Source organism: Panthera tigris, chromosome F3 (assembly GCF_018350195.1).
Source record: "Panthera tigris isolate Pti1 chromosome F3, P.tigris_Pti1_mat1.1, whole genome shotgun sequence".
In the NCBI taxonomy this organism is placed as follows: Eukaryota; Metazoa; Chordata; class Mammalia; order Carnivora; family Felidae; genus Panthera; species Panthera tigris.
The window spans coordinates 22298195-22320074 of record NC_056678.1 but is presented as its reverse complement, the minus strand read 5'-3'; the positions used below and the strand labels follow the sequence as shown (position 1 = coordinate 22320074).

General features: G+C 35.1%; 1 protein-coding gene across 4 annotated transcripts in view; it reads right to left on the bottom strand.

The window, feature by feature from the left end:
• The window catches only part of TPR (translocated promoter region, nuclear basket protein), an 85279-nt gene that overhangs the window by 42913 nt on the left and 20486 nt on the right, over positions 1-21880 (bottom strand). For all 4 annotated transcript variants that reach the window (XM_042976759.1, XM_042976758.1, XM_042976760.1 and 1 more), the window contains 16 exons: positions 21527-21667; positions 20444-20609; positions 19293-19459; positions 18371-18523; positions 17774-17890; positions 12374-12577; positions 11870-12054; positions 11046-11193; positions 7316-7453; positions 7090-7221; positions 5919-6049; positions 4760-4970; positions 3485-3628; positions 2955-3153; positions 1850-2055; positions 1582-1643 (listed from right to left, as the gene is read on the bottom strand). In XM_042976759.1, the coding sequence (XP_042832693.1) occupies positions 1582-1643; positions 1850-2055; positions 2955-3153; positions 3485-3628; positions 4760-4970; positions 5919-6049; positions 7090-7221; positions 7316-7453; positions 11046-11193; positions 11870-12054; positions 12374-12577; positions 17774-17890; positions 18371-18523; positions 19293-19459; positions 20444-20609; positions 21527-21667 (2504 nt within the window). The remainder of the gene's footprint in view (positions 1-1581; positions 1644-1849; positions 2056-2954; positions 3154-3484; positions 3629-4759; positions 4971-5918; positions 6050-7089; positions 7222-7315; positions 7454-11045; positions 11194-11869; positions 12055-12373; positions 12578-17773; positions 17891-18370; positions 18524-19292; positions 19460-20443; positions 20610-21526; positions 21668-21880) is intronic.

Genomic DNA, 21880 nt, shown 5'->3' with positions numbered 1-21880 from the left:
TAGTATTAAAAAGACAAAAAATAACAAGAGTTGGCAAGGATGTGGAGAAGAGAGAGCACTCATGCACTGCCAATAGGACTGTGAACTGGGGCGCCTGGGTGGGTCAGTCAGTTAAGTGTCTGACAATGGCTCAGGTCATGAATTCGCAGTTTGTGAATTCGAGCCCCGTGTCGGGCTCTGTGCTGACAGCTTGGAGCCTGGAGCCTGCTTTGGATTCTGTGTCTCCCTTTCTCTCTGCCCCTCCCCGACTATGCTCTGTCTCTCAAAAATAAAAAAATGTTAAAAAAAAAAAAAAAAAAAGAATGTCAATTGGTGTAGCCACTCTGGAAAACAATATGGAGGGCCCTCAAAAAATTAAAAATAGAATTACCATATGATCCAGTAATTCCACTAGTGGGTATTTACACCCACTGAATATGAGAACACTAATTGGAAAAGATATATGCACCCTTGTGTTTACTGCATTATTTACATTAGCCAAACTATGAAAGCACCCCAAGTATCCATCAACAGATGAATGAATAAAGGAAATATGGTATATATACACAGTGGAATATTACTCAGCCATAAAGAAGACTGAAATCTTGCCATTTGTAACAACATGGATGGATTTAGAGTGAAATAAGTCAGCTAGAGAGAGATAAATACCATATAATTTCACTCCTATGTGGAATTTAAGAAATAAAATAAATGAACAAAGGAAAATAGAGACAAAAAACAGACTCTTAAATATAGAGAACCAGAGGGGAGGTGGCAGGGTAGGAGGGTAAAACAGATGAAGGGGATGAAGAGTACACTTATGTAGTGATGAATAACTAAGGTAGAGAATTGTTGAATCACTATATTGTATCCCTGAAACTAATACAATACTGTATATTAATTACACTGGAATTAAAAAGAATAAAAACAAAAAACACCAAGTTGTACACTGAAGTAGCTGAATTGTGGGGTTTAATTTTATCTCAATAAAGCTGTTATTAAAATAAATAATAATAATAATAAAGAGCACTATGTGTTTCCTCAAGGGAGTGTTTAGTAGGTACAATTGTGTATGAGCTCAGACCCTGTATTCAGTTTTTCCTAACACTGCTTTGGGTACTTTTGGCAACCTTGAAAAAAAAAAAGTTATAGAGTGCAATTCTGTATTTTTTGTTCACTAAGTGTTTCAAAAGTCTTAGTGAAAAAGTTTTGAATTTAAGCATTAAAAACTACAGTAAATGCTCTACGATCGTGCATCCTGATAGTGTTGTTTGTCACTGAACTCAGGTCTTAGCCTAGCCTCTGAAATTTGTTATCACAGAACATCACAGAGAATATCAGTAGCCTTGCTGAAGTCTAAAAGATAAAAGATAATCTTGTTTCTTTTGTCACAAAGGTCTACCTGAGAGGACTGAAAGGATGCTGAAAACAAGAGTCCTGGAAAAAAGAGTTGCAACTACACGATGCAGTTTTGTACAGATAAACAGCTCTTTAGTACATAATTTTATAATATAGATTTGTTTTCTCCTCCAAGATCACTAACTCTTGCCTGAACTTTAAAAGAAATAAAAACAGATAAACTGTGACAGAACTAAAACTCACATTCCTCTTTCACCAGAAGCTGGAGTTGTTTTCAATGTGATCTGCCTCTGCTGTTCTGGGACCTATAAAAAGAAAATTATGGATTATTTTGTCTACGCTACAAGAGTTCACTAAACAATGCCATCAAAATATTTTACTTTTATTAATTCTCTCTGTATACTTCGTTTAGCCAAAATTTACTGATAAAGGCCTCTAAATCATCAGACACCTTCAAGCACAATGTACAAGGACAAAATGATTTGTCATTTACACAGAATTAACTAACTACCTTAGTAGTAGGTTCTTGAGGCTCATCTCTCTGCTCAAGGTGTCTCTCTTGATGCTCCCGGAGTTCTCTTTCCAAGCGACTAATTCGACCTTCATACTGGGACTTAAGAGCAGTCATTCGAACATCCAATTCATCTTTCTGCTGATCTAAGGCTCCATTCCTTTGTTTAAGCTCCTCATTTTCTTTAGTTAGCTGATCTTTTACACCTAAAGAAGAAATCACATGATTCTATTATTATAATCAAGCAATGGAAGTAAAGAACCTTTATGCATTTCATAGGTACACAAAGGTTGTATCAGATTCTATTCCTTAGCTTTAACATCTATAATTAATTCTAATACACAATACATCTGAATAAATAAACATCTACATAGATCTATATTTACTACTCCAATATAAAAAATACTGTACCATAAAAATGTGTAACTATCTCTAAGATCTCATAAAGATAAAGGATACAGCATAAACTGTAGTCAGTGTAAGTCCTTTTATAAATATAGCTTTTTATATTTCAATACATTACTAAAATACAAGGTTATAAATTCCAAAATTTTCATTTCATACAACCTATAACATACTTAAAAATAATCAGGTAACTTTACTTTTTTTTAATGAAATAAGTTGCTGGGACACTATATTACAGATCATTAAAAAAATTGCTTACAATAAAACCCAGATGATTGGGCATTTTATTTACCCACTAAGCAGAACAGCAAGCAAAGTGCAATTAGTTCCCAAGCATTCCAGCACTGGGTCCTTCACAAATTGGACATGATATTCTCCACAAAGGGCTGGAGGAGCCCCCAGAAAAGTAAGGCACAGAAAAATCAGTGGGCTAGTAAGAGCCAATGCTATCTAGGAATTTACAGGCCTCTTGACAAAGCACACAGCGGACCCAAAGGATCTCCCAACAGATGGCAGAAACAGACACACAATAAAGGAGAAGGACCACAGTACTTCCTATTACCAGCCAAAAATTAGGAAAAACTTCATAAATAGATCAGGGACATCCTCATCATTTGAAAATTAAGACTGTTCTGATTTTGTGTCTAAGAGAAATCAACCTAATATTTAAGTACAAACTCTAGCATATACAGAAATTTACCAGCTAAATGCGCAATTTTTGATTTTGCTGCTACAATGGCCTTTCTTGTTTTTTCTTCCTTTTCAGTTATCTGCTGTCGGAGTTGCTCCTCTTGTGTGGTTCTATCTTGAAGATCCTGGCGGAGTCGTGAAAGCTCAGACTGAAGCTGCACAGTCTGTTCCTGCAGATTTCTTGCTTCTGTCTCTTTTTCAGATAATGTCTTTTAAAGGAAAGCAAAGTATTCATGTAATTCAATTATACCAATATAAACTGTACACCCTGCAGACTTAACATGTAAAACTTATTAATTTGCTTATTTAAATGGAAATATAAATGTAAAATGTGGTCAAACCATTCAAGTGGATACCTGAGGACGATTAGATACTATTTACACACACGTCATTCACGTATAAAAGATAAATATCCATAAAAAAGATAATAAAAATGCTTCCATTATGACAAGAGAAACTGTCAGTGTTTAACACATATTTCAAGTATTTAACAAGGAAACAATTAGGGACACATACACTCTTCACTACTCTCAGTCATACCTTCTGCAGATTCTCTACTTGACTCTCCAGTGATTTTGACTTTGTTTCAGCTTGATTGAGGGTTTCTTTGAGCTCCTGCATTTCCTGGACTGAGACATGCTGTTCCTGGTGGTCTCCAGAAGATTGAGCCGAGGTCTCCATGGCCTAAGATGACAAACAGTAATAATATACTTCCACATTTATACTCAATAATTCCACTTCCAAAAGTTCATCTAAGGTAATAATCACAACTATGCAAAGAAATTTACCTTAAAAGGTATTCATAAGTGAATTTTCTATGGAATAACTCTAATGTCTGAAAGGAAGATGTATTAGTTAAGCAAGTTAGAATCTTCTATACAACTGGATAATAGCCAATAGCCATCTAATCAAAATGATGCTGCACTATCGATGGATCTCTGACATACAAATATATTTTCACAATAACCCATTAAGTGAAATAGCACTCAAGTGCTAATGCAGTCAATACTAAGGGGTAATAATTTTGGACATTTTTACATTTTATTTATTTTTTTATTTGAGAGAGAGAAAGAGTACACATGTGCAAGTCTAGGTCAGGGAGAGGGATAGAGTGTGGACAGGGAGGCGGTTGAGGGAGAGAGAGAATGAATGAATGAATCAGTGAATGAATGAATATCTTAAGCATGGCGCGTGACATGGGGCTCAATCCCATGACCCTGGAATCATGACCTGAGATGAAATCGAGAGAGGGACGCTCAACCGACTGGGCCACCCAGGCATCCTGCATTTTGGATTTTCAAAATACATTTTCTAATCTAACAGGTGCTAAATATATACTTAAGTTAACATACGTTTGTTTTTACTTCTGGGAATTAATTCAGATTCAAAATGTTACAAGAACTAAACAATTCCTTTTGATAGGTGGCTAATATACATTACCTATGTAAAACTGTAATAAAGTCTGATTAATTATAAAGAACTATCATTTTTTATATACACAATTTTAGTCAGCAATAAGTTACAAGAACAGGTCTGAAAAAGGAAAATATTTGAAGTTGGAACACTGAACTAAAATAACAAAGCATTTACTAAAATTTCTTCATGAATTTATAGTGTAACTTGAGGCAAATTAAAGAGATATCTTAAACCAAATAATCATATATAAACTTATAGTTATGTTCAGAATCTAAAAACCAATAAATAAAAATTATAAAGAAAACTTATTACATGAGTAAAAGTGTATAAAACAAAGTTGTGTATATCAAAAATTATATATACAAACATACAAACATAAAGAAAATTACTTCAAAATACCTTATCCTGTTGTGCTTTAAGTTCTTCATACTGAGTCTTGTATCTACGCCCAATCTTCTTGACTTGAGTAATAGTTTTGACTTTTTCCTGGATGTCAATTATTTTGGCATCTAAGTCCTTTTGGATGGTTTCCTTTTCAGTTCTTACTTTATTTAAGTCTTCCTTTAGACTCTGGATTAAGTTCTGGTTGTTCGTCAAAGATGCATTTGATCTAAACAAACAAAAAAATAAAGGAGAAAATAATCAAATGTTAGTACACAGATTTTAATCCACTTCTGCCTGACACTAAAATATATAATTTCTACTATATTGGGTGTTGAGTAAATACGTTAGGCTTTGTAGTCCACATGTAGTCTTTGTCACGTCCTTCCTTTTTTACAGTACTTTAAAAATGTGAAAATCTCTCAGTTTACAGGCCATGCAAACACAGGCATGTAGGTTATAGTCTGCAAACCCCTGTACTTTATCAAACTGAACCTGAAATCACATGACCTGAATTAAGAGTATGGGTTTAACAACTACTACCTGTGATCTTGGGTACCTTTCTAAAACTCAGTTTCCCCATTAAGTACTAATTATTATCTCTCCTACTTAAAATGCCAGACTGCTATAAAACAAAAGAATATACATGAGAAAAATCTGTAAGCTGTCAAGTATTACAGAAGTAGGAGCTAACATAAATAAATAACACTAAAATTTAAACTTAAAAAAGATGTCAGAAACATTAATTTTAATTTTAAATTTCTTAACTTTAAAAAGGCACCAGTTCATTGTAAGTTCATTTTTAAAAATTTCTTATTTAAAAACTTTCTTTATTAAACACTTTCAAAATACTCATAAATAAATGCTAACCAAAAGAAGAAAAACCTGCTTACAAAAGTTATCAACTGTTAAGAAAATAAATACGTTTAGGTTTAGACTCATACCAAAAATGTAGATTTTTAAAAAGTAATAATCATATACATAAAGGCATAAAATTAAATTACTGCTTGCTTGGCTCCATAAAGTAATAAAGGGAAAGCCACATGTAAAGGCTGCACCACTTTTCATTCTTTCTAACTCAGGAAGCACTTGGGCAGTCAATATATAAAGAGTAGAAATAAACTCAAGATTTCATATATTAATATACAATTTAAGATTTCTCTCCATCTCCATATACCTTGCAATTTCCGCTTTAAGTCTCCCAATTTCTTCAGTCAACTGCTGGATACGCTTAGTATGAACTTCCTTTTCAGAAAGGAGCTTCCGATATTCTTCTGTATCTGGATCTTTCTGTTGACTTACTAGATGCTAGAATAGCAAAAACGCATAATATGGTTATATAGGTTTTATGAAACTAATGTACTATAATAAAATAGCAGCGTATCTAATTATGCTTGCTGTCTTATACATGGTGATCAAGTACCAAACTATAAAATAAGATTGAAGGTTTAGTTTATTTACCTAAAATCCCTAGCCAAAATGGGAAAGGGAAATAAATGTCATTATGCATTATTTTTTTATAACTGCAAACAAATACTTCAAAATAGTTACAAACAAGTCAAATAAATGAATCTAAAGAAATGATAAGCTTTTAATATTAAATATCCACTTTCATTAAAGTGACATTTACAAGAAAAAGATGTCTATAAATCATTACAACTTAAAAATATGAAATTATAAGCTTTTAATATTAAATATCCACTTTCATTAAAATGACATTTACAAGGAAAAAATGTCTATAAATCATTACAACTGCATAAAAATAAACTAAATTTAACTGATTCCATTGAGTCAGGAAAGAGTGCAGTGAAGTTTACCAGGAACATATCTAGATTTGGGAAGATCACCCTCCTTTCTTACTTTTCAGATTGCTTGTGTGATAAAAACAGGAAAAAATGGGCTCTAAAATTCTATAACCCTATTCAGATCATAACAATTACTATTCTAGACCATTTTCTAGGAGCCAGGTGCTAAGTGAACTGCTTTACATTTATTAAACTTTTTGTAAAATGAAAAGTGGCTGGGAAATATTAAGGAACTCTCACAAATTGCATAACTACTATCTGGCAAGGCAGATTTCCAATCTTTTGTTTAAATATGGAGCTGGAGTTTCTAACCCTCTAATCAAAATTATACAGTTTTGTGCCCCCAAAAAGTTTTCAGTGAACAAGTCTTTTTAAAGTGTTTCAATCAGCTAGATAAATTCATTTTTTTCATGTACAAAAATATTTTAGATACAGGAAAAGCGTAAATTTGGAATTAAAAGAAATAAGTTAGCCATTTCTCATCCTCTTAAATGTTGTCCTATTATTTAAAAAATCAACACCTCCATGTTTAATTGCATTTACCTGGTTACGTGCTTTCCAACGTTTGACATCTTCTTCTAGTAACTTCTTCTCTGCTTGCAACATACCGCTTTTCTCACTCAGCTCAGCATTTGCTTCTTGTAAGGGTAAAATATCTAACTCCAGTTTCCTTACCTGAAAATAGTGTCAGTATTTTTTTGAACATCTGATGTAAAAACTCTAACATTAAAAATGACATGTGTTTACTCTTGATTAGGAAGTTCCAAACCTTTGCTTGCATCTGCTGTAAATCCTGTTCTAGCCTCTCTTTTTCTTCTCTTAGCATCTTATTGGTCTCCATCACTACATTCATTGTTTCGGTTTTCTTCATCAGTTCTTCATGCTGAGCCATTGTTTTTGCAGTTACCTAAAGATTTCAAACACACGTGTATAACAACATCCAACGGTAGGTGAAGACTTATCTTTTCCTACCAGTTCTAATCTTTCCTACAAAAAGTAAAAAGGATTTAAATGTCAGCTTTTAAATGGAAATTTTTGAAAGTTGTACATGTTTATTTTTCTGTGATGCACACTAACTACAAGTTTAAAATTATAGGGATGAAAACAAAAAGATAAAAATCCCACTAATAAATAATCAGTTCTAACACTGGGTAAAAACATTAATTCAGATCTCTATTATCTATTAATTTTTCTCTATTCTTTTTCTTGGTATACTGAATTTATTAATAGTTCTAAAATGATATTATTCCCCCTCCACCATGTTCCCCACTGTTTAGAAATTCTTCATTTCATTCAGTTGTTTCATCACTTTGGTTTTGAGCAATTCTACTGAATATTTCTTCAACGGTGACGAACTTCTCTGTTCTGTTCTCATTGGGTGTAATTATCCATCTTTTACATGTTACTTTATTTCCTCACCATTTTTAAAGCTATGGCTCGGGTCAAAGGATAGTGTTATAGCAGTCAATCAAAAAGAAAAACCATAGGCCTTCCTCCTCCTCGCCCTGCTGCCTTGATTTCAGCAGTCTTCGTTTTTCACAGTAGTTAATTTTCTAGATATGTCTTGTAGATCTCAAAGTACTAAAAGGGAAACTCCCATTCAAAAGCAATTTATCTTAAGATACTGTAAGCAATTCTAATTTTTTTGTCCATTTGAAATATATGTTATGCTCTAACAAATCCTGTCAAACATAACCACCGTCCACATAGTTGAACTTCTGGGATCAAGAAAGTATACTTTGATTCCAATCGTAACCGGTGGGGCCCATCTAACTCAACTGTGAAAAGACATATCACACAATAACCTTCTGCTGATTACATGGCCTGCAACAGCCCTCCTGCTAGAGGAGTGGGGGTTTCAGGTCGGAGCCTGTGGGACTACTGGTATGTGCGGTGGTGGGGGAGGGGGCTCTAGCTGCATCTCTGGTTTCTTTTTTAAAATCTTAGATGATGCCCCCCCCCCCTTCCAATCCATTGTCCTTTCTTCACTTTCTACTACCACCTTTGACTGAAGCATAGACAGCACCCCCTCTAATCCCCTCTGAAAATGGCCTTTGGGGACAAATTCAGGGTTTTCCCATATCTTCTCCCCAACCTTAACTGAGGACTGTGTTTTCCTTCCTCTTCCTCAAGTGCATTTTTACACTATCACCACTGAACACCTTCCATGACACTTCCTTGCTTTGGCTAGAAGCCATCAGGTAAGGTTGGAGAGAATTTCAGACTTCCCTTGTGTAGTACTGGAACCACATTTACTCTCTCTCCACCAGGTTGATAATGAATATTGGATCCTCAGCCCTGCCGTACTTGGCTTTCATTATTAAATGATGTGGGATTTTTTTTTTTTTATATTTATTTTTGGGAGAGTGCAAGTGGGTGAGGGGCAGAGAGAGGGGGACAGAGGATCTGAAGTGGGCTCTGCTCTGACAGGCTGACAGCAGCAAGCCCAATGCAGGGCTCGAACTCATGACCACGAGATCATGACCTCAGCTGAAGTCAGATGTTCAACCGACTAAGCCACCCAGGTACCCCAAATGATGTGGATATTTTTTAGTTCAGGTTTTGACAAAGTGAAAGTAACAGTCACCAGGGGTACTCAAACCTGCCAGCCCTCACTCTTGTTGGTGGTTAAACTTGGAGAAAGGCCACAGAAGACACTTACAAGCACACACAATCCCCCTGAATGAGTTGTTTTCTTTTCCTAGAATTGCATTAGCTTTTAAAAATTGATCCTTGCAATCCATCTGGGTCTCGTTTGCAATCTGACAAATGGAACAAAAAGAACCCTGAATTCGGTGCATACTTTGCTTTTGGTGCTGCTGCTTCTCATGGTTCTCAGCAGAGATTAAGAAAGAACGTGCACACAGCAGATCCCTGATATTGGTGGGCCTGATTTCCTGGCAAATTGCTGTCGTTTTCCACTTTTCTGTTCAGGACCACTGATTGCTGAGATGTGGATGCATACTGAAATTAAAGCAATTCATTGTGTTCTAAAGTTTGTTTCTTTTAATTCAGTGTTCGTGTAAAACCACCTTTTGAAGCAGCAACTCTCAAATCTGAAGAGCAATTGATGTTTCCATTAATTTAATTAAATCCTTACTTCTAAGGATTTAACATCCTGTAAGTAAAGTTTAATATAACAGTATTTCATAAGCAGCCTTTTTATTGTCAGACTATTGCCTTTTAGTATAGTAAAAAAAAAAAGTGTGCATAAAAAAAAAGCTATGATACAGGGTTACCATCCTACACTGTTCATGTTTGGGTATTATTTTTTATATAACGTGTGATATTTCTTGACTCTTTCGATTGTATGTAAAAGCTGGTTCTCCCATCTAACTTTGTTGGTTGGGCATTTTCTAGTATTATTTGCCGGAAGGAACACTGAGAGAATATGCCATCTTTTTAAAAATCCTGATTCTGCTTTTTTTTCCTCCAAATGTTAATGCCACTGATTGGAGGGTTTTATATATTATGAGATATATTTGAATGGGTTTTTGTCAAGATATAATTCTGAAACTTTTCATTTCTGTATGAAAATATAAACCCCATAAATCTACTCACTTTCCCCTGGGGTTGGATGGCTTTTGTCTAACAGCCATTCCAACTATCATTTAAAAGAAGATAAATGAGTAAAGGTCATAATTTCCTTCCTTCCAGATGTGAAGTTCTATTATTGAATCTCCTTAGAATGAGCACTTGCAATTGTAAGCTTCTGGGTGGTAGCGTGGGTTAAGGAGTTGAGCTTTTGCTGTGACCATCCATTCACCTCAGCAACTTCTTTTCCTTTCTTGGTTGACAGTTTTGACTATTTTTTGCTCCCTTGCTGAGGAAAAAATGTTCTGTAGCAGTTTCTACCCACAATTTTATCCCAGAATAATTACTGACATACATATGACAACTATAATAATAAAAAAGAGAACTGAAATTTACTTAAGCGCTCACCATGCACCAGACATGTTTCTAAATGCTTCCCGTACTTGAACTCACTTAATCCTTATTATTATCATCCCAATATTACAGATGAGAAAATTTAAGAGCAGGGAAAATAATATACCCAAGACACACATCTAACGGTATGAAGCTAGAATTTAAAACCAGGCAGTCTAGGGGCACCTGGGTGGCTCAGTCAGTTGAGCGACCGACTTCGGCTCAGGTCATGATCTCACGGTTTATGAGTTCAAGCACCGCTTCAGGCTCTGTGCAGACAGCTCAGAGCCTGGAGCCTGCTTCGGATTCTGTGTCTCCCTCACTCTCTGCCCCTCCCCCACTCATGCTCTGTCTCTCTGTGTCTCAGAAATAAACATCAAAAAAATTTTTTTTAAACGAGGCAGTCTGATTGCCACTAGTCTTTTACCATTACACTGTATCACTAGTTAATAACGTTTAATAATCTGTGAGTGTAGGAAAAACGCTTATTTCAGATTAAATTTTACGTTTCAAGAAACTGAAATGTGCTCTCTTGATTTAATAACTGCTTTCTTAAAACTTGGGATACATACCTGGACTTTCTCTCTTTCAGCATTGAGACTATCCTGCAGTTCCTGCAGCTCTCTTTCTAAAAGTTCAACTCTTTGACGATAACGCAGACTCTCAACCTGAGCCACCTCAAACCTGGTTTCAGCAATTTCTTTTTCTCGTCGTATAAATCTACAGGAATATATAAAATTTTATTTGAGTAAAAAAAATGCCACCAACACAACATTTTAAAACTTGGATAATCTTTAAGATGACAAATCTATTCACGTTAGTAACTATTTTTACATGTTTTCATTAATAAGTAACGAGAGATGCTTTTTATTATAGACAATGGCTTCAGAAATGTGTATCTTTAAAAAAATAATTGAGGGGCATCTGCTGGCTCAGTTGGTTAAGCAGCTGACTTCAGCTCAGGTCATGATCTCACAGGTTGTGAGTTTGAGCCCCGGGTTGGGCTCTGTGCTGACCGCTAGGAACCTGGAGCCTGCTTTGGATTCTGTGTCTTTCTCTCTGACCCTCCCCCACTCTCATTCTGTGTCTGTCTCTCTCTCAAAAATAAACATCAAAAAAAAAAAAAAAATTGAAAGGCATTTAGTTTTTCAAAGAACTCGCTCAAGTTCTTACTATCAGATTCAACTTAAAGTCATATCTTTAGCGTGGCCTATGTCTAAATGTCAAAAGTGACTGCTGATAGGGTAGAAGTGGGTTTGTTGGCCAACAGGAATGGAATGAGCTTTATAAATAAATAGCAGATAACCCCCACTTCCCTAATTTATGCATTTATAGTTACATTACACAGTGCTTGGTATACCACAAAATAAAGCATTAAGAATATTATTGGATTTACCTGAGAATTTCTAAAATTTGTTCTTGAGATTTTCCTTCTTCACTTAGAGAGACATTTAAGGGACCCTGTACACCTTCCTTCACAGAGGCAACAACCTTGTCACTTAATTTTTCAATTTGATCATGAAGTAATCGGTTTTGTTTCTCTAGATCTTCACAGCGAGACACACACTTGGAAACTTCATCCTGTAAACAAGAGTCTATCATAATAGCAGATTTTCTGGAGTACCTGGGTGGCTCAGTCGGTTAAATATCCGACTTCAGCTCAGGTCATGATCTCATGGTTCATGAGTTTGAGCCCCACATCAGGCTTTCTGCTGTCAGCAAGTAGTCTGCTTTGGACCCTCTGTCCCCTTTTCTCTCTGCCCCTCCCCAGCTTATTCTCTTTCTCTCTCAAAATAAATAAATAAAAAACAATAACAGCAGATTTTCCAATCACTGTATATTTAAAAACCCCCGTACGTTTAAATTCTCCAGAATACTCTATCATGATGTATAATAATACCTTTAACATTCTTTCTCTTTCTTCCCAAGATGCTTTGCACTCCAATAACTGTGATTCTGCTTTCTGGGTTGTTTCTTCCAAATGCTGACGGACTGATGCCATTTTGGAAACCTGTTCCTTGGCAGCTTGTAGAGCTTCAACATCAGCAGCATGGAGCATCAATTCTCTCTCATACTTATTCTGAGCTTCCACAGCTATTTTAGCCTGTAAGAAATTATTTCCCCATTGACACAAGATTAAAAACTCATAAGGCTAGTCAGTATTTTCTGAAAAGATGCACATTACATTCTTTAAAAATCTAAATGTACCAAAATAAAATACTTAGAAGTTACGCTGTATCTATTTAATGAAATATGCTGCCTATAAGAAATTCATGTTAGACCTAAAGACACTTGCAGATTGAAAGGTAAGGGGATGGAGAAACATTTATCATGAAAATGGAAGTCAAAAGAAAGTCGGAATAGCAATACTTCTATCAGTATCAGTTAAAACCAAACTTTAAACCAAAGACTGTAACAAGAAATGAAGAAGGGCACTATATCAAAATAAAGGAGACTATCCAACAAGAAAATCTAACAATTGTAAATATTTATGCCCCCAACATGGAAGCATACAAATATATAAAACAATTAATAAAAAACATAAGCAAACTCATTGATAATAATATAATAACCATAGAGAACTTTAACTACTTACATCAATGGACAGGTCATCTAAGCAAAAAGCAACATGCAAACAATGACTTAAATGACACACTGGACCAGATGGACTTAAAAGATATATTCAGAACATCTTATCCTAAAGCAGAATACACGTTCTTTTCTAGTGCACATGGAGCATTCTCCAGAACAGATCACACACTGGATCACAAATCAGGGTTCAACAAGTATAAAACGACTGAGATCACACCACCACACACCATGCGTATTTTCCAACCACAACACCATGCAACTTGAAGTCAACCATAAGAAAAAATTGTGGAAAGGCCACAAATACATGGAATTTAAAGAACATCCTACTAAACAATGAATGGGTCCACCAGGAAATTAAAGAAGAAATAAAAAATACATGGATGAAAATGAAAACATGATGATCTAAAATCTTTGGGATGCAGCAAAAGCAATCATAAAAGTGAAGTACACAGCAATATAGACCTATCTTAAGAAGAAAGAAAAATCCCAAAAATGCAACCTAACCTTATCCCTAAAGGAGCCAGAAGAAGAACAAATGAAGCCCAAAGCCAGAAGGGAAATTAATAAAGAGCAGAAATAAATGACAGAGAAACAAACAAACAAATATCAGAGCAGATCAATGAAACTTAGGAGCTAGTTCTCTGAAAAAATTAGTAAAATTGATAAACCCTTAGCCAGACTTATCAAAAAGAGGACCCAAATAAAATCATGAATGAAAGAAATCACAACCAACACAATAGAAATACAAACAATTTTAAGAGATTATAAAAAATTATATGCCAACAAAATGGGCAACCTGGAAGAAATGGATAATTCCTAGAAAGATTAAATTCCCAAAAGTGAAACAGAAAGAAACAGAAAACCTGAACAGATTGATAACCAGCAAAGAAATTCAATCAGTAATAAAAAATCTCCCAATACAGAAAAGTCCAGGGCCAGATGGCTTCCCAGGGGAATTCTACCAAACATTTAAAAAGTTAATAACGGGGTGCCTGGGTGGCTCAGTTGGTTAAGTGTCTGACTTCGGCTTAGGTCACGATCTCATGTTTTATAGGTTTGGGCCCGCGATGGGCTCTGTGCTGACACCTTGCTTGGAGCCTGGAGACTGCTTTGGATTCTGTGACTCCTTCTCTCTCTGCCCCTCCCCTGCTCACACTGTCTCTCTGACTCTCAAAAATACCTAAATGTAAAAAAAAAATTTTTTTTAAAGAAGAGTTAATAATACCTATTCTTCTCAAACTGCCCCCAAAAATAGAAATGGAAGGAAAACTTCAAATCTCATTCTATGATGCCACCATTACCCTCTGATTCCAAAACCAGACAAAGACTTCACTAAAAAAGGCAAATACCCCTGATGAACATGGATGCAAAATTCTCAACAAAATACTAGCAAATCAAATCCAACAGTACATTAAAAGAATCATTCACTGTGATCAAATAGGATTTATTCCTGGGCTGCAGGGGTGGCTCAGCGTTCGCAAATCAATCAATGTGATACACACATTAATAAAAGGGTAAAAACCATATGCTCCTTTCAACAGATGCAGAAAAAGCATATGATGAAGTGTAACATCCATTCATGATAAAAACCCTCCACAAAGTAAGGACAGAGAGAACATACTTCAACGTAATAAAGGCCATATACAAAAACCACAGCTAATATCATCCTCAATAGGGAAAAACAGAGCTTTTCCTCTATGGTCAGGAACAAGACACGGATGTCCATTCTCACCACTGTTACTTAACATATAGTATTGGAAGTCCCAGCCACAGCAATCAGACAACAAAAAGAAATAAAAAGCATCCAAATTGGCAAGGAGTAAGTCAAACTTTCACTATTTGCAGATGACATGATACTTTATATAGAAAACCCAAAAGACTCCACTCAAAAATTGCTAGAACTGGTACACAAATTCAGTAAAGTTTCAGGATACAAAATCAATGTACAGAAATCTGCTGTATTTTTATACACCAATAATGAAGCAACAGAAAGAGCAATCAAGGAATCATTCTCATTTACAACTATACCAAAAATCTTGAGATATCTAGTAATAAGCCTAACCAAAGAGGTAAAAGATCTGTACTGTGAAAACAAGAAAATCACACAACACTGATGAAAGAAACAGAAGTCAACAAAAAGAAAAAACATTCCACACTCACGGATTAGAAAACCAAATATTGTTAAAAAGTCTATACTATCCAAAGTAACCTATCCATTTAATGCAATCCCTATCAAAATACCAGCAGCATTTTTCACAGATCTAGAACAAATAACCCCAAAATTTGTATGGAACTAAAAAAGACCCCAAACAGCCAAGGCAATCTTGAAAAAGAAAAGCAAAGCTGAAGGCATCACGTTTCTGGATTTCAAGCTATAGTCATCAAGACATAATGGTACTGGCACAAAAACAGACACATAGGTCAACAGAACTGAATAAAACCCAGACGTATGTAAGACAGAATATCCTAAGGAAAAAAGTCTCTTCAACAAATGGTGTTGGGAAAACTGGACAGCAACACGCAAAAGAATGAAACTGGACCATTTTCTTAATGCCAAACACAAAAATAAACTGGATAAAAGGCCTAAATGTGAGACCAGAAACCATCAAAATCCTAGAGGAACAGGCAGGAACCTCTTCTGACATTGGCTGTAGCAATTTCTTACTAGATATGTCTCCTGAGGCAAAGGAGACAGAAACAAAAATAAACTTTTCAGATTTCATCAAAATACAAAGCTTCTGCACGATGAAGTAAACAATAAACAAAACTAAAAGGTAACCTACAAAATGAGAGAAGATACTTGCAAAGAACGTATCTGATAAAGTGTTAGTATCCAAAACATATAAAGAACAAACTCAACATCCAAAAAAACCAAATAATCCAGTGAAGAAATGGGCATGAATTGACACTTTCCAAAGAAGACAGCCAGATGGCTAACAGACATATGAAAAGATGCTCAATGTCACCCGTCATCAAGGAAATACAAATCAAAACTACAATGATGGGGAGCCTGGGTCGCTCAGTAGGTTAAGTGCTTGATTTCAGCTCTGGTCCAGATTTCACAGTCCTGAGATTGACCCCTGCCGTCCAGCTTTGTCCTGGGTGTGGAGCCTGCTTAGGATTCTCTCTCTTCCCCAATGCCCCTCTCCCTGGCTTGCGTGCTCTCTCTCGCTCTCAAAAACAAAACAAAACAAAACAAAACAAAACAAAACAAAACAAAACAAAACACCCCAATCTACAATGAGCTATCACCTCACACCAGTCAGAATGGCTAGAATTAACACCATAGGAAACAACAGGTGTTGGCGAGGATGAGGAGAAAGGGGAACCCTTTTACACTGCTGATGGAAAAGTACAACCATTCTGCCATTCTGGAAAAATGTACAGGTTCCTTAAAAGTTAAAAAAGAACAACCCTATGACCTAGTAATTACACCACTACAAGATATTTATAAATACCTTTTGTATCTACAGATATAAAAATACTGATCTGAAGGGACACATACACCCCAATATTTATAGCAGCATTTTCAATGATAGCCAAATTACGGAAAGGGCCCAAATGTCCATTGACTGATGAATGGATAAAGAAAAGGTGGTGTGCGTATGCGCGCGTGCGTGGTGGAGTATTAACCACAAAAAAGAATGAAGTCTTGCCATTTGCAATGATGTGGGTGGAGCTAGAAATTATCATGCGAAGTGAAATAGTCAGAAGAAGACAGATACCATATGATTTCACTCATATGTGGAATTTAAGAAACAAAACAAATGAACACAGGAGACAAAAAAGGAGGAAAACCAAGAAACAGACTCTTAACTATAGGGAATAAACTGAGGGTTGATGGAAGGAGGTAGGGGTGGGGGATGGGCTAGATGGGTAATGCTCTAAAGAGAGCACTTGTTGGGATGAGCACTGGGTGTTGTATGTAAGTGACGAATCACTAAATTCTACACCTGAAATTAATATTACACTATATGTTAATAATTGAATTTAAATAAAAATTTGGAGAAAAAACCACCACCATAACAAAAAAAAACTCAAAACAAGGAAGAAATATGAAAGAACTGTTCAAAATGAAACTTATGAAGATGATACAACAATTTGCAACAGGCTTTATAAAATAAAAGCTAAGAACAACTCCGATATGTAACATACATGTGCATACACATACATAAACACAAACTTAAAGTAAACAAAAGGAAATAAGAATAATTTATTTGAATATTGAATTATTGATACATTCTTTTATTTTAATTTGCAATGTTACACTGTTTGGCAATAAGCCAAGGATAATTTTTGTCTAATTTACCTTTGAAGTATTTTCCCCTGTATTCCACTTCTGAAGTAATCTTCATACATGTACGTACCATATATATAAGCAATAAAGAACTGTAATCAAATGACTATTCATATACCACTCAAAGATGAGAACATTACACGTCTTCCCATTCTATTTCAGTTTTACTATTACTCGTACTTTTATATTTTTCCCCATTTGTCAAGATTGCTTTGTTAATGGTTATTGCACTATTTGCTTTTAGTCTTCACATACACTTTTCAGCTGATCTTAGTGCAAGTTCCACAATGGTGAAAATAACTGTGTTTCTGTACGGTTTACCAATCCTCAAGATGCAGTAAGATACTCCAAGAACTGCTCCCTAGGATCAAACCTCATTTCTCAATAACTGGCTACATGATCAACACTTACTTGTTCCTGACAGTCACGTCTGGCTTGCTGTTCATTACTCAAAGCTGTGCTTGCTCTCTGAAGAGCTTCTTGTACTTCATTCTGAACGCTGTTAAGTGTTTTCTTTAACTCAGATAACTAAATCAGAAGAACATTAAAACCAGGGTTAACTGCAAGACAATTATTGTAATAATTAATAAAATAACCAGGGTTATTTTAAAGACAAATTTTTAAAATCCTACTGGCCCAAACAGACTTACTAAATTTAAAAGATAACTTGAGGTAATACTGCACAAATTTCACAAGCTTATGTTCACTCCTTACTAACATCTGCAAAAGTTAATGCTCAGGCAGAGAGGCTTGTAAAAAACAGCACTGACATCTACTACCATAAAGTAGTCTAGAATACTCAAAAGGAAACACATACGGACCTACAAAGCAGTGTAAAACATACAACTAAAATTGTTAAATATGTGTCCATTCAGTATCAGTTGAAATGAACTGGATGGTAACTAATAAGCTACTTAATTCAAATCCTTACACACACACACACACACACACACACACACACACACACACACACACACAAAGACTGATATGGCTAATAATCTAATTTACCTGTTGTTCCATACTTTCTATGGCTTTTCTCTTATCATCCTGAAGTTCCTGTTTTTCCTTCTCTACTTCCATCAACTTCTTTTCCAACTGTGTCTGAAACTCAGCTGACTCTTTTAAACGAACTTCAATATTCTTACGTACTTCTTCTGTCACCTTTACCACCATCCAGGTAATAGAATACAAAAATTATACACATCTAAAATTATACAATTAGTTTCTCTAAATCTAAACTTCACAAGTACTAAAATTAACATTTGCTTTGTATTAAAAAAAAAAAATCTATCAGGGTGCCTGGTGGCTCAGTCAGTTAAGCATCCGACTTCAGCTCAGGTCATGATCTCACAGTTCATGGGTTCGAGCCCCATGTCAGGCTCTGTGCTGACAGCTTGGAGCCTGGAGCCTGCTTCTGATTCTGTGTCTCCCTCTCTCTGCCCCTCCTTGCTCTCTCTCTCTCTTTCTTCTCTCTCAAAAATAAATAAACATTAAAAAAAAAAAACTTAAAAAAAATATCTATCAATGCTAATCAGTTTTGAATTTTGTGTGTTTTGTTTTATCTGGCTTATTAGACTGAAGTACTTTTTAGATTTAAAAGGTAAACACAATGATATCCGTCAAACTCATATTTACTATAGTACTTACACACAGCAGGCTTTTATTTAAAAAAAAAAAAAGTTAAGAGGCATCTGGGTGGCTCAGTTGGTTAAGTGTTCAACTTGGGCTCAGGTCATGATCTCATGGTTTGTGAGTTCGAGCTCCATGTTGGGCTCTGTGCTGACAGCTCAGGGCCTGGAGCCTGCTTCAGATTCTGTGTCTCCCCTCCGCCTCTCTCTCCCTTCCCTGCTCATACTCTTATCTCCCTCTCAAAAATAAATAAACATTAAAAAAAAAAGTGCATTCAAATTAAATTTAAAATTGAATATACCTGTTTTTCCTTGTTAAGAGATTCTTCTAAACTAGTAACCATTGCTCGATACTGTTCCACATTACTAGTACTTGTTTTGAGTCTCTCCTTCAAATCATTCACCTGCTCTTCTGCTTGCCTTAGCTGACTCAGAAGATCATCCACATCTTCTTTGTTGTTAGGCTGACCTAAAAGATTTAAGAGCTCTCTTAAAACTAACATTTTAAATGGCTGTTATCAGAGAGTTTGTGAAATTAGGATTAAGGCTCAAATGTAAAAGTACTTATCTTGAAAGTATATTTCAACACACACTAAATACCAAAATAAAAACAGGTATTTCTCCAGAATATTATTTCTTCTTCAAAAAATCAAATATTTGAAATCTGCCATTACAAATATTACAATGAAGATATTTAAAAGAGAAGAATAAACATTTGAGCTAAATTGAGAAAGCTACTTGAAGATATTACTAGGTTACTTACTTTTTTAACATTGTTTACTCTAAAACACTAAATCTTAAATTATTTCGTCCAATTTTCATTCTAAAATCCATGGAAAAGGAAAAAACTACAGATTAAAAAGGATGTTTTCTTATCATGTGATGTATCAATATGGACTATTATTGGATAATTACACATCCACTTATGTATCATATATTTACACATGTACATATATTATGTTTTTCTTAAGATTACCTGGACCAAAGGCTTTGCATTTGAAATGGTACATTCACAAAAAGAAGCAAAATCTAATGAAACAAATCTTTTACCTAAGGCTATCAATGAGCAATGATTATGAATACTACTCTAAAAGAGACCAAACAAATGAAATATTTCTGCAAGTGACCCTTATTACAGATTCAACACGGGAGAGTTAAAGATTTAAGTATTAATCCTCCTCAAAAGAAACATTTTACAAGTAACAATAAATGGTTTCAACAACTGGAAAACTGGTCAGGTGCCATGCAGAACTATTTCCAGTCTTCTGAGTCTGCAAATTTATTAATTTAAGCCTAAAACAGCTTTTCTATATGAAGAGTAAAAGGTTTTTTTTTTTTTTTTTCTCCTCTTTTGCTATTATCCAAAAAGAACATAGGTTATTTATTTACAGGGTATGTTATGAGCCTAAAAAAGTACTTTGTTATCACTTTACTTATTTATTAGTGTATTTACCTTTGCCAGTTCTCTGTGAGGACTGAGAAGCAAGCTGAACTTCCATATTACTGAGGTGCTGTTTTAATGTAGCAATTTCCTTTTGAGCATTTTTTAATAGTTCTTTTGTGTTATGATGAAGATTTGTCTCAGTATCCAGTTGTCTTTTTGTATCCAAAAGTTGAACCTAAGAAGAAAAGATACATTAACCCTACAAACACTATCTTTCAGGTAAGCAACTAGAGGTTCACTTTATCATTTTAAAACACTTTAAACTCTGGCCAAGATAGAGTAACAGAAATCAGATACATCCTCCCATCTGAAATAACTGAAAAAAAGAACTGTGATACCTGAGACAGGAAACAAAAGAAGCCCTGTAATTTTCCTAGCTTCCTGTGTGTTCAGGCTTTGACAGAGGGAAAGGGAAATAAGGCAGAAGCAAGCAGACTCCTTGAACTGAGAACACATTACTGAGAGTACAGGAAGACTAAATTAGTTCCTAATTCCTAAGATAGACTATCACAGAGAGCTGCACTGATAGAGTACCCAAGAGATTTGCAGAGGATCCCTGTTGAATATTCAACAAAATAGTCATCAGTACATACATGTGAAATTACCCCAGACAGGCTTAAGAATCATCCAAAGAGACTGAGTGAAGAGTGTCTGGTGTTCACAGAGAGTCAGGAATAATGCCAATTACCAGCAGCCAGAATGAAAAAACTCATAATTCACTGGACACTGGGACTAGTATACAGGAAAATCTTGTCTCAATAGTGGGGAATAATTAGTTACAGACTGAGCACTGCTTTGGACCTGCCTAAAAAATCATAAAAAGCAACACTCAAGAGAATCAAATTATTTTCAATTGCTGCATTCCAGAAAAAAATACGGGATTTATAGGAATATAAAAATATCCAGCACCCAATAGGATAAAACTCACAATATATAGCACCCAACCAAAAATTATTAGGCACACAAGGAGGCAAGGAAAACTAACAGCTTCTTCAAAACCATGCTTCAACAGGAAATGGCAGTGTACCTACATACCAGCTTCATTTCCAGAAATAAACAATCTATAGAAATTCATAACACTAACAGACTCACATCTAGATTTCTAGTAAGTGTATGCCTTTGTTCCACCTCATTTTCCAACTTCTTCTTTAGATGAGATATCTCATGTTCCAGTTTTTCTATCTGGCCACTAAGCCTTTGTTTGGTTTCCGTTTCAGATCGCTCTAATATTCCCTAAGGTAAAAAAAAGATTTTTTGGTTATGCTTAAGAAAGAAATTAAAAAAGTAATACAGAGAAAATGAAAGGCTATAGAGCATTACAACCCATTTCTACATGAAGAAATTAAAATCTAGAACATTTACCAAAAAAATCTTCTGACATTTTTCGTATTAAAATATCTACTTAATAAAGGAAAAGAGACATATTGCAATAGTCATTCAGACCTC